At 46.0% G+C, this 13,936-nt stretch overlaps 1 protein-coding gene across 2 annotated transcripts in view; it reads right to left on the reverse strand.

Moving 5' to 3' along the window:
* Nucleotides 1–13,936, reverse strand: part of PITPNC1 (phosphatidylinositol transfer protein cytoplasmic 1) — a 256,124-nt gene that overhangs the window by 16,493 nt on the left and 225,695 nt on the right. For both annotated transcript variants that reach the window (XM_079725319.1, XM_079725320.1), the window contains exon 7: nt 675–830. In XM_079725319.1, the coding sequence (XP_079581445.1) occupies nt 675–830 (156 nt within the window). The remainder of the gene's footprint in view (nt 1–674; nt 831–13,936) is intronic.

The following is a 13,936-nucleotide window of genomic DNA, read 5'->3' on the forward strand; positions in this document are numbered from 1 at the left end:
GTATTTCCCATTAATTTCCATGAGGATAAGAGTTATGTGAGAAGCCCCTAACAAACTTAAATCATCACCCCAAATGGGTTCCTGCTACAACATTAACATGTTTAGTCAAAGCAGGCATACAATTGAAATCTGTGTTTTGAGGTTGTTAATAATTCTTTGGTAGCAGAATTATTGAAAGGGCAGAAATGCTGGGGTACACCATCTAATGGGACCACTGGGATTTCCTGTTCTGTCTCTTGGGGCAACTTCTACCTCAGGTGTCTACATTTGCAGGATCTTTTGAGTGAGAACTATCCTTGGGGGGACTGCACATACAGATACACCCTGTGCTTCTGTCTGAAACCGAGTACCCAAGGACCAAGTACAAGTTCCTTTCTCTGGAACTAGATTAGCCTGATGCCAAAGAGAGAAGTATATTTTGAAAGCCCAACTGCCTGAACATACTCACCCAATAGACATGGAGGTCATAGAATGAGAGATAAAGTGTAAGATATCTATTAGTGGAAGAAAATTAAACAGTAGACAAAATGCATTTCCATGAAAACAGGGTTTTCTAGATGCAGGTACCTCGTGTTGGCTCAGCGCTTATACATCTGTTGGGCATTGGGCACTCCAGCTCACAATAAAGACAGTTACTTTGTCCATAGCCCAGGAACTGCTGTCCATTTACTTACCTTGTGTACAAATTGTTCCACTCTGGTCTGAAGCCCCCAGACCTCGAACTTCACAGTCACCAGCTTGTAGGAACACATGATGGGCTGATGACTATCTCTCCAGCCTTCCCTTAACTGGCCCCGTCCTGTCTTCTCTGACTTGAAGTGTTTAGGATCCTGGAGAAAAAAAAAAAATCAAAGAAATGATAACTGAAAAGTTCAACTATCTTTTTACACGAAATAAGTGAATAAGGGAAGCCAAGCGAAAGAAACCAGTCACCAAAAGCCACAGGGTCTAATTCCATTTATGTAAAATATCCAGAATAGGCAAATCTATGGAAAACGTAGATTAGTGGCCTAAGGCCGGGGGAGGGAGATAGTATGGGGAATGACTGCTATGGGAACAAAGTTATTTTTGAGGTGATGAAAATGCTCTAAAATTATATTGAAGGTGATGGCTCACAACTCTGTAAATATGCTAAAGACCATTGAGCTGAACACTCTAAATGGATGAACTTTATGGTATGTAAATTAGATGCCAATAAAGCTATGAAAATACATAAATGAAATATAAAAAATGCTATCTACTACCTCAGTAGGGTTTTTCAGGGTGTGCACTGGCTCTGGGTTTGCTGATATTCTTTTTTTTTTGGCCATACCATGCTGCTTGCGGGATCTTACTTTCCCGACCAGGGATTGAACCTGTGCCCTCGGCAGTGAAATTGCGGAGTCCTAACCACTGGACCGCCAGGGAGTTCCCTCCTGATATTCTTGCATAAAGTAATACTATAATAATCATTATCCTGGGGCTTCCCTGGTGGCGCAGTGGTTGAGAATCCGTCTGCCGATGCAGGGGACATGGGTTTGAGCCCTGGTCTGGAAAGATCCCACGTGCCGTGGAGCAACTAAGCCCGTGTGCCACAACTACTGAGCCTGCGCTCTAGAGCCCGTGAGCCACAACTACTGAGCCCGCATGCCACAACTACTGAAGCCCACGCGCCTAGAGCCCGTGCTCTGCAACAAGAGAAGCCACTACAACGAGAAGCCCGCTCACTGCAACGAAGAGTAGTCCCACTCACCGCAACTAGAGAAAGCCCACGCGCAGCAACAAAGACCCAATGCAGCCAAAAAAAAAAAAAAAAAAAAAATCATTATCCTAAGTGTGTTTACTGAATGCACACTGTGGGCAGGCACAGAACCAGGTATTACATTATGCTTCCCCTCAACCAGATTTCTTTGCCCTGGGGGTAGTAGTAGTGCCACGCGGGCTTCGGTAGTTGTGGCTCGCAGGCTCAAGCTGGAAACGGGAAGTCTGCCACAATGTAAAAAATCTAGCTTGATCACCCTGAGACCACCATGCTGTAAGGAAGCCCAAGCCTGCCATGTGGAGGGCCATGTGGAGAGATGCTCGCTCATTCCAGCTGAGAAGCCAGCACATGAGCGAAAGAGCCGTCTTTGATATTTCAGTCCAAGCATATACCACGAGGAACAGAAGATCCTGCCCAGCTAAGCCCAATCGAGATGGCAGAATTGTGAGAACCAATACACTGTTGTTTTAAGCCACTAAATTCTTGGATGAATTGTTACTCAGCAAGAGATAACAAAACAGGAGCATCAAATGGATTCCAAAAGAGATGCAATAACTGGATCTCCAAAGACGAAGAGAAGCAATGCTGCTTCCTTTTTTCCCAGAACTCACCGAAAGTTCATACAATTAGCTACACCCTTGAAAACTATACACAAGGAAATGTATGGCTGCCAAGCAGTTCCTGAAACTTAAAACACAAGAGCTGGAGTTAAACAGGGGAAGCTGGTTTCTTTTCCCACCTGCCCTTTGACTTTCCCGCAAGAGGCAAGTGACGAGTATGATTATCAGCACATGGACAACTATCTTGAGGCTCAAAAGACACGATCTCCAAGCTGTGGCCGACCAGAATACACAAAGGCAAACCCTCGTGAACCTGAGTGGAGGTTATCCTACTCTGGTTAGCAACTGGGTAAATAAAGGACAGTTGCAGTGCCAGCGACCAGTTGAAAGCAAGAAGGCAAAGCTCCTGGCAACCCAGACATTTAAGAGACAAAGGACCCAGTCAACAAAGGAAGTGTGGCCGTGGCCTGAGCTGCTTTCACTTGTCTCAGGTCCTGTGCACTGGGCCTGAGAGAAGCCTGAAGATGGAGGCCCCTGGGTTAGCTGGCTGTACCCCACGCTCCCCTCCCCAGCATGAGTCCCTGATTCATGGACTAGCCTCGGCTTGTTCCTTCAGCCAGCCACTGTGGATCTTGACATGATACCTATCCTAGAATCTTCGTGTAGATTCCAGACATCTCAAGAATAATGTAAGACTCTGTAATATTAAACGTGGAACACCGGCAGATTGCATTTCCAAAGCAACTAAGAGTTGTGGGGCCTCACAGAAAACTTCACTTCTGAATAAGACCTGAAAAGTACTGCCTGCAAAGTGAAAACTATGCAGACACTTAAATTCACATGTGGCTCCCGATCGAACCACAAAATTATAAAATGATATCAGGCATTCGTGAAACAGAGCTTTGGGAAAAGACTAGAGGAGTATGAGAAGTGTGCTGTATTTTCAACATGCGGAATGGGATTTTTAAACTGGAAGTGGTAATTTGACTTTATACCCTCGGTTTTATGGATAAGGATACTGAGGCTTGAGAAAATGAAATGTTTTGTTCCCAAACCACGGGCACTTGGTAACAGAGCTGGGACAAGAATCCCCGTCTCCCTTAATTCTAGCCCAATGTTCTTTCCAGTACATTTACTTTGAATATTAAACAGCGAAAGGGTGTTTTTGTTATAGCCAGATGCCAAAGAAGCAATTAACAATTGGGCTTTTTATGGCAACAGTGTGTTGATTTTTTGCAAGTCTGGTGTCATATCCACAGCTGCTGATTTCATCTAGTAAATCTCATACATGGCCTATAATTAGGGATTCACTTTCAGAGAGCTGGAGGGAAGTAAGGGAGAGGGATTTACCAGAGGACTCCTTTAATCAAAACTCAAGATCAGAAACGAACATCCAGCTGATAAACGAATACAATTTAAAAAATCAAACCACTGGGTCTTATCTGAAGTATTCTGGTCACTGCAAACTTTCTGCCTTTTCCCCCCCCCCTCTATTTCTCCTCCCCACCTTCCCCCCAAATACTCATTCTTCTGGAAATTATTATCTTCAACTCTCATTCTCTCACTTGAGTTTGTGAACATAAATATCTAAATTGCCCCATTCATACAGCAGTCGATCTTACAACTTTTTTTTTTTTTTTAATTTTCTAGTTTGTATTTCTTTCTATAGCTGCTATAGTATTTTTAAATTTTTAATTAATTAATTAATTAATTTATTTTTGGCTGCATTGGGTCTTCGTTGCTGCACATGGGCTTTCTCTAGTTGTGGCGAGCAGGGGCTACTCTTTGTTGCGGTGCGTAGTCTTCTCATTGCAGTGGCTTCTTTTGTTGCAGAGCACGGGCTCTAGGTGCGCGGGCTTCAGTAGTTGTGGCACACAGGCTCAGTAGTTGTGGCTCGAGGGCTCTAGAATGCAGTTCAGTAGTTGTGGCGCACGGGCTTAGTTGCTCCGCAGCATGTGGGATCTTCCCGGACCAGGGCTCGAACCCGTGTGCCCTGCATTGGCAGGCGGATTCTTAACCACCGCACCACCAGGGAAGCCCTGGCCTATTTTAAAAGGACATAAAATTTGACTTTACTGTGACTGAGAGATTATGCATCTCCAAACTCTTGCTGGATCCCAATCTGGTGCAATCAGAAAACACAGTGAAAGTTCTCTGTAGTGGGTTGGTGACCCCCCAAAAGATATGTCCAAGTCCTCATTCCTAGTACCTATGAATGAGATCTTCTTTGGGAAAAAAGGTCTTTGCAGATGTAATGAAACTAAGGCTCTAGAGACAAGCTCATCCTAGATTAAGAGGGTGGGCCCTAAATCCAATAACAAGTGTCCTGATAAGGGACAGAAAAGAAGACACAGAAAGGAGGCCACGTGAAGTTGGAGGCAGAGGTTGGAGATATGCAGCCACAAACCACAGAGCTCCTGGAGCTGCCAGAAGCCAGAAGAGGCAAGAAAGGATTCTTCCCTAGAGCCTCACCGTCACGAAGAACTTCTGTCCTCCAGAACTGTGAGAGAAACCGCTGGGGGTGAGGAGTATGGTTAAATCCCTAATGCTTCTGATCAAATCGGTCTTGGGTGGGGTCTGTGCATCCAGCATTTCAAAAGCTCCCCAGGTGATCCAAACATACAGCCAAGGTTTAACCACTACCATAAGGTACAGATGTCATCTCTGTGCTCCACACGAGGAGCCTGAAGCTCAGAGGTGATTGCTGACTTATCCACAGTTCTCCAGGCCTCAAGCTCAGGTCAACCTGACTCCCAGACCTGGGCTCCCTGCTCCCAGATCATATGGATTCTCATCTGAAATTCTGTCACAATCTGTCAGAGGGAGGCTTCAGTCTCCTCACCTGCAGGATGGTGTTAATACTAATTCCCTTGCGGGACTGTTGCAAGGCTTAAATTGGATAATGTCAGTGAAGTCCCCAGCCCAACACCCAATAGGTGATGCATGATATACAGGAGATATCCCAGAGCTTTAAGAAGCACATGATACTGAAACATCCTTAAGAGATTTCAATTTTCTCAAATCTCACTTAGCTCCTCAGAAGAAAGGCAGCAGGAATATCTTAAGTGCTGTAGGATTATTTTTACTTGATTGTTATCCTGTGGTTGAGTGTACAGAAAAATAAGTGCCAAAAAATATGGCTGCCCACCATAATGCTGGTGTTCTTGTGTCAGTGAGAGGCAGGGTGGGCATTTCCATTTTCTGGAAGCTGTCACCTGTCAGTGTCCATTAAGTATGGTGGTGGAAGAAATCCCAAGAAAAGGGTTTTTGCTTATTGGACTCTCATGACTAGGTTCTGGGCCAAGGACAAATGATAGTCTTCAATCTTAGAATCAATTCCTTTCCCTCTTTCTCTTATGTTTCAGGAACACTGTTCCAAGTTGACAAAGCAGAGAGCAAAGCAGATTGCCCTACTGTAGGCCTATCCCTTAAAGGAAGGGATTTTACTGATTTCACCAAGGTTCTAGAACCACATAGGGGCACACAAAGGAGCTGGTCCATCCAAGCTGGGAGCTTCCCTGGCAGGTGGACACACTGCAGCTATCTCCCCATGTCAGGATGGGCCAGCCTTGAAGCCAGACAACTTCAAGCATCTTAGGGGTTATATAAAAGCTTTCCTCCTGAAGAGTTGAGAACGACACAGAGATAAATGCAATCCTTTCCTTCCAGTAATCGTCCAAGCTAGGGTGGAGCTTGTTTCCCTAACGGGGAACCTAGCTGTATAAGTTTGCTAGAGCTATCATAACAAAGTACCACCCACTTAACACCCACTTTGTGTTAAGCCACCCACAAACTGGGTGGCTTAACAGAAATTTATTGTCTCACGGTTCTGGAGGCTAGAAGTCTGAGACCAAGGTGTCAGTAGAGCAGGTTCCCTCTGGGGGTTGTAAAGGAGAATCTGTTCCATGCCTCTTTGCTAATTCTGGTGGTTTGGTGTGCTGGGAATTCTGGTGTTCCTTGACTTGTAGATGTAACTCCAGTCACGTGACATCCCCCCCGTGTGTTTTCACATCGTCTTCCTTCTGTGTATGTCTGTCTCTGTCTCTAAATTTCCCCCTTTCGTAAGGACACAATCATATTGGATTACAGCACACTGAACCTCATTTTCATTTGATTACCTCCGTAAAGGCCGTATTTCCAAGTAAGGTCACATTCTCAGGTACTGGGGGTCAGGACTTCAACATATCTTTTTGTGGGGAACCAGGCCAACCTCTAACACCAAGTCAGAGAGGTTTTCACAAGGGAAATCTTCTGGATTACCCTGTAACTCTTCCTCAGCTTGTTCACCTTCTTGGTCAATGCTCTTGCCTTGAGGGCTCTGCCCAGCAGCTGGCTAGCTGGGAACGCACCAGGCTGCAAGTTCCTCCAGCTGGGGGGCTTCTAAATTCATCCCCAGTGAGAGCTCTGGCTCTGGATCCGATTGGTGCTCCCCAGGCTTGGCAGGTGGCAACTTGGACCCTTGTCATTAAAGCCCATCTTTATGGAGGGAGCTGCGCTGGTGCCAGGGCTTCTCCCCGGGGCCAGATGGACCTCGCTGGTCACACTTCCTTCCGTGCGGGCGCACCTTCTTTAGAAGGCTTCCTCTGTCCTCTCCCCGGGGTCAGTCACACACTCAAATTTCATCCATCTCGCACTTGGACAAAGCAGAACAAAGGTGACGCTAAGGGCTTTGATTAGCGCAGCCCATGTGAAACTGTGTCCCTGGGTTTGTCAGGATCAGTCTCACACCTGGGAGGTGCCAAGAGAAACCCGCAGGAGATCTCAGCCTGGCTGGAGCGCAGCTTGCATCTCAGAGGCAATATTATTAGCCGACAATCACTGAGATATAAAGTCTCCGTGATTAATTACGCTTTCAATTTGAACCACAAAGGACTATAGCCAACAGGGGCTTGCCCTGTTACCTGAAATTAGAAGTCTTTGATAAATGTTAAATGAAAAAGGGCTAAGCAGTAACTGGCTAGGAATTGCTATATTATGTAACCATAATGCTCAGCCCTCAAACAGAGATGAACTAACCAATCTGAAAAATATCAGATTTTTTCCTGCATTCAGGAACTTTTCCTGATGACTCCAAGGTGGTATCATTCTCATTCCCCTTCAATGAATGGCTGTTTCAACCGGCTAAAAGTTAGCCGCAAATTTGGACCAACATTTCTTAAACCTGAATCCTAAAAGGGATACACATAAAAATTAAAGCACTTTCAAAGAAGCTAGTCCAAAAGACCACATATTAAAGGATCCCATTCATATGAAGCGTCTAGAACAGGGAAATCTACAGAGATAGGAAGATTAGTGATTGCCTAGGGCTGGGGTGGGATTGAGGATAAAAGAATAGGGGGTATGACAGCTAAAGCATACAGGGTTTCTGGGACTTCCCTGGTGGCGCAGAGGTTAAGAATCCGCCTGCCAACGCAGGGGACACGGGTTTGAGCCCTGGTCCGGGAAGATCCCACATGCCTGCGGAGCAACTAAGCCCGTGCACCACAACTACTGAGCCTGCGCTCTAGAACCCATGAGCCACAACTACTGAGCCCGCTCACCTAGTGCCCATGCTCTGCAACAAGAGAAGCCACCGCAATGAGAAGCCCGCGCGCCGCAACCCCGCTCGCAGCAACTAGAGAAAGCCCGCACACAGCAACAAAGACCCAACACAGCCAAACATAAATAAATAAATAAAAATAAAATTCATACAGGGTTTCTTTACTGGGTTGATGAACATGTTTTAAATTTGACTGTGGTGATGGTTACCCACATCTGTGAAAGTACTAAAATCCACTGAATTTACACTTTAAGTGGGTGAACTGTATGGTATGTGAGCTAGGTCTCATAAAGGTGTTAAAAAAAAAAAAAAAGCCAACAGCACTAAGGAGCTTTCATTACAGTGCACTTGAGAACTGGCCAAAAACTTTACTTAAAAGGTCACCTGCTATGCATCAGCTTAAAAAAAAATAAATCCCAAATGCAAATTGTAGCCAGAAGCAGCCAATTCTTGCTTTGTTAGCAGTTAATACCTAAAGTGCTATTTTTAAAGCATTTGCTCTTGGCACTAGCGGTGTACTGCAAACACGGAGTGATTTGTGTTAGTCCTCTGCAAAGCAACTCTTAAAGGGGCTTGACTCAGAAGGTGTGTCTGACATGTAGAAAGGCAGAGAAAAAGGTGGCTGGGCGGGGGGAGTGTTTTGGTGGGTGTTCTGAGCCCTTCTCGGTTCTAATTCAGGGCCGGGAGAACTCAAAACTCTCTACCTGAAGAAGAGGAAGATTAAAATGGAAAATTTGAGTACAAACCACAAAACCATTGAATAGTCAGCAGCCTCTAGCCCTGAGGATGACCACTGGTGAGGCCTTTCAGTGGGGGCAGGGAGGAGACGAAGGCAAAAGAGAACCCTGAGAGAGGTGGTCAGGAGAAAGTGGAGGATGGAAAGAGGGGGAAGTCGCCACACTAGCTAATTGTTCATCAAATGCTTGCTGGGTACCAGAGCCTGGGTTGAGCACTTCAGATATGCTCTCTCATTTAATCTTTGTGGTATAAGAAATATATTTGAGGTGACTTAGGGTGCAGCCCTTAGATAGCCTCACAATGGGGCTGGTTCCCAGAAAGATCAAGGGCTTAGACCGCTGACCTATGGGGAGGGGAGAAGAGGGAGGCTGGCGATTGAAATATACAAATTCTTGACAATGAGATCTGGAGAGCTTCCAGGTTGGTGAACACATCACTGTGCTGGGGCGGGGAGTGGGGGGATGCAGCGGGCATGCCTGGAGAGGACGTGCAACCTTGTACCTCCCTCCCTCATCCTTTGCCCTGTGCATCGTTTCCTTTTGGCTGTTTCTGAATTGCACTCTTTCTAAAAAACTAGTAAATGTTCGTTAAACATAAGTCAAGTGGTTTCCTGATTTCTGTGAGCCTTCCCAGCAAATTCTCGAACGTGAGGTTGACTTTGTGGGAAGGAGGGTAAAAATAACCATACTAGTCAATGTGGTGGCCCTGGACTTGTGACTGGCATCTGAAGTGGGAGTGGTCTTGTGGGACTGAGTCCTTGAACTTGTGCTATGTGATGCTAAAGCCAGGTAGTGTCAGAACTGAAATGAATCGTTGACACTGGGTTGGTATCAGAGAATTGGAGAATTTGTGGGTTTCAGGGCAAACACCCCGGAATTCTCCTGACTACAGACCTCTAAAGTAGTACATTGTTATCTTCATTTCGTATAATGTCCAAAGGAACGCCCCCATCCTATTCCCAGACTCACTCTCCACAGCTCCATCTGAGCCCTTGCCATGGGCTCCTTCCACAAGCCTCCTCCTTCAGAAATCTCCAGATGGGCAGCAGGCATCCATCAATCTCTATGTCCCCCTACGAACTCCTGGGGCCACTTTGCAGCCTCGCCCCCGTCTCCCTGGATGGCAGAGCTGCGTGTGGACCTGCAGGTTCCCAGCTCAGCAAATAGTCAGCTTTTTTTTTCTTTCTTTTCTTTTGCAGATGCTCCAATTTCTGTAATTAATTCTCTTGGAATTCTTCCGTCACATGGCTTTGGGGTTAGGCAAGAAGTGTACCCCGAATGACTCTGAGAACTCCCCTCCCCCATCTTCAAATACAGACTAGGAATGGAGGGGAGATGGATGACGGGTGCCATGGTGAAAGGGCCAGCTGGGCCGTCTGGGCCAGCCCTGGGGAGTCCCTGGCCTCAGTGATGAGCGGCTGCCCGGGGCATGTGGAGCTGTAACTCCTCTGCGTCCCCAGCTTTGGGCCTGGTTCCCAATCCCAGAGCAACGAGAGGCGGCTCCCTAATACCCTGTTACATGAAACGACTCTGCTCTTTTTGGCACAGATAGGACTCTATTTTCAAGATCACCTCTAATCAAAACCAGTAAAGTTATTCAAGGACCCACTGGAGAGGACCCCGCCTTACGTTGTGTGACAGTGAGGGGCTAGGCACCAGCCTCCTAATAGCCAGGGAGCCAATCTCTTCCCAGAAAGGAGGGCCGTTAGGACCTGGCTCCGTTGTCAGACTTGAGCTGGGACTTCGTGTTGTGGACTGTCCCTGCTCACTCTGATCTTAGCTGTGTTGTTTGGACACAGGCTATGAAGCATTAATAACCGTATCATATATCCATACTGAGGATATACAATTTGGCCCACAGAGAGTGTAAGTTTCTGAAATCAAAAGCTGGTAACAGGGGCTTCCCTGGTGGCGCAGTGGTTAAGAATCCGCCTGCCAATGCAGGGGATATGGATTCGAGCCCTGGTCCGGGAAGGTCCCACATGCTGCGCAGCAGCTAAGCCCGTGTGCCACAACTACCGAGCCTGCTCTCTAGAGCCCGCGAGCCACAACTACTGAAGCCCATGTGCCACAACTACTGAAGCCTGCTTGCCTAGAGCCCGTGCTCTGCAACAAGAGAAGCTACCGCAATGAGAAGCCCTCGCATTGAAAAGAAGAGTAGCTCCCCTGCTCGCGGCAACTAGAGAAAGCCCGTGTGCAGCAACGAAGACCCAACGCAGCCCATCCATCAATCGATCAATTAAAAAAAATTTTTTTTTAAAGCTGATAACAGACTAAGAAATATTCTTGATGAGTTGCAACATGGCAACAGTGATCAGCACTGGATTAACTGTCCCTGAATCTAGTTTGCTCCTCATGTATGGTATTGTTTTGGGAAACTTGGACCTCCAACTTGTTGAACAGAAACTGGGATAGAGATAGTCAGTAAGCCAATCACTCTGTATTTGAAGGCAATAAAGGATTTCCATTTTTAAAGCTGGAATAGATTTCAAACTGATTTTAGCTTTAGAACTCATTTGGTTTTCCCAGATATAATTATTATTTGGAATCCCAACATATAAAGAAGGTAAAAGTGATGAGTGGATTCCTTGGACTGTTTCAACCTTCATCGTTTGACACAATATATGTCACTGTTTACTGGGCTCAGAAGCACCTCCGTGGGGCCCGAGGTTCTGTGGAGCAGAACTGAGTGGGGGACCAAAAAAGCTTTGCAATGAGACACCCGTGGGTTTGAATTTCTGCTCCAGCGACTACTACCTGTGTGAACCTGGGCAAGTTATTTAACTCCAAGACTGCTGAGGGGATGGTAAAAATGAGAAAAGGAGTGTTTCCTAAACTGGTGTCTGTGGGTGTATTCTTTGGGGGCTATGACTTTTATTTTTTCTTTAATGGGTTCCCGTATTACTCCGCTGTGGGATGGCCACGTTTTGTTTTTTCCAGACCAGGTTTGTTCTGGCCAACCCACTATTTTCTAGAATGTTCACAAGGAGGAAAACTTTCCTAAAAGATGGGGAGTCGACTTCCATCAGGTCATTAAACCTAAGGAGGGTAACCAAGGGACTGGAAAGGCCCTTCCTCTTACTTACTCTGTCTTTCCCTAAGATCCTCCATTCATACGGTCAGTGAGACTCGGGGTTAACGAATTATATTTTAGGAGGAAACAAATTTCCTAGAGTGCTTTATAAAGACAGACAACAGTGTTTGTAACTTCAGCTTTGCCTGAAGGGGCCAGCTTGGTAAGGGAGGAGAACCACAATCTTTGGGGTTTGAATCAAGGCTTCCTGAAACGTCAGCAAGCTACTTAGACTCTCTGAGCCTCAGTTTCCCTATCTATAAAATGGAAACAATATCTATTCTATTGGGTGGTTAGCATTAAATGATATAACTGAATAAAATAACTTAGCAATGACCTTTCTTTTTCTCAAAAGTTAGTTCCTGTCCCTCTAAAGTCAGGTTTAGCAATTCTGTGAGAAATCTGTTGAAACGTATAAGGCCCAAGTTAATGAGCTGATAATTCTATGTCTTTCTTTGGGTCCCTTAACAATAAAAAAAAAGATGAAGACAAGCCACTAAACAGCACCTATTCTTTCCTGGATATTTTTGGAGCAGAAGTTGAACAGTTGTACTTGGAGTCTGAAAAAACAGAAGTGGAGGAGAGAATCACTGGGTCAGGTCTTAGTTCTCAAGAGAAAAAAATATCACTTCCATCATCCCAGAGTCGCAGCCCTAGATTCTTAGAGCTAGTTGGGAAAGGGCTTGGGCAAGATCTAGCCAGAGGGTCTGACGGACACTGATTACGGTCTTCAATGCAAGAAAATAAATTTGGATGAGGGTCGATCCGAAGCCAGCCCCCAACTCAGCAGCAACTTAGGAGAAAACTGCACAAATGCATATTATAAAAACACTGTTGGCTGGCAAAGGAGGCATTGAGTATGACTCTACAGATGACAGATGGTATCAGATTCTCAACAGATGGAATGAAAATCAAAGGTATTGACCCCTCCCTTGGTAGGGGACTGGGCAGTTTTCCAGGCTTACACTGCTGTTTCCTTTCGCCTCTACAAAATTAAGTAACAATAAAATGATTTTAAAACGTGAACACGGTAAATGGACCTTGCTTAGGCAGAGCTTCCCTACCTTGAATGGATAAACAGGTGTGACAAGGTCCGGGTCCCCTTGGCCCCTGGGTGAGCAGACTGGGCCTCCTGACCCTGGGGGGTGGTCCTCTGTGACCAGGAGCTCCCTGACATGCCAATCAAAACCGATCATTTTCTATGTGCATCATGGCATGAAAAAGGCTGGGAAGCTCTGCTCTGAGGTTTTTCCCCAAACATGATGCATTCATACACAGATCCTTGGGTCCCATCTTACTGCATCTGGTTTGGTAGGTCCAGAGAGGGTCCCAGGCATCTGCATTTTTTTAAGCTCCTAAGGTGATTCTAATCTGATTTGGGAACTCTGCTCTAAGGGCCAAGAAGTTCTGGTGTTTTAATAAGGCAAAAAATAGCAGGGGCTGATGTAGGTGGCAAGTTGTGGATTTAATGCCTGTTTTCTTGAACGTACAGATGGAGGTTCTCCATGAGATGGGACTGAAGAAGAGCTTGGTTATATCTGTTCACTTCTGGCTGAAAGCCTTTCCTTTGGATCCCGCTTCCTTCTTTTAAAGTCTTAACTATTATTCTTCTAAAATACACCTGGTAGGGCTTCCCTGGTGGCGCAGTGGTTGAGAGTCCGCCTGCCGATGCAGGGGACACGTGCTCATGCCCCGGTCCAGGAGGATCCCACATGCCGCAGAGCGGCTGGGCCCGTGGGCCACGGCCGCTGGGCTTGCGCGTCCGGAGCCTGTGCTCTGCAACGGGAGAGGCCGCAGCGGTGAGAGGCCCGCATACCACAAAAAAAAAATACAAAAAAAAAAACACCTGGTAAAAGGCTTGTGGTAGACAGTTGATAAAATGCCCAAACTGCCTTGGGTAGCATCCTTGGACTCCAGTGCTACAGACTGCCCCAGGTTGGCACAACAAACAGTAAATGCAACCTCTAAGGTTTCTTAGGGGTGAAGTATAAGAGGCACATGCCAGTCTGAATTCAGGTTAAACAATAACAGAAGTAAACAATAACAGAATAACAGAACACATTTTTTAAAAAGTCTCAGCAGTACAAATGGCTCCATTTTCTGAAGGATCTTGCTGTACCTGCAGCAAATTCTGTCATCTTGTGAACTGGAGTGACTGAAACCAACCCTCTGCTTCTCTTCTGCATTCATGCCAACAAGTAAAAAGCAATATGCAAACAAACTCCCAGAGCCCCACTCATGGCAGCCACTTTCCAAAGACACTTGGGGGACTTCCCTGGCTTTGCC

Source organism: Hyperoodon ampullatus (genome assembly GCF_949752795.1).
Source record: "Hyperoodon ampullatus genome assembly, chromosome: 19".
NCBI lineage: Eukaryota > Metazoa > Chordata > Mammalia > Artiodactyla > Ziphiidae > Hyperoodon > Hyperoodon ampullatus.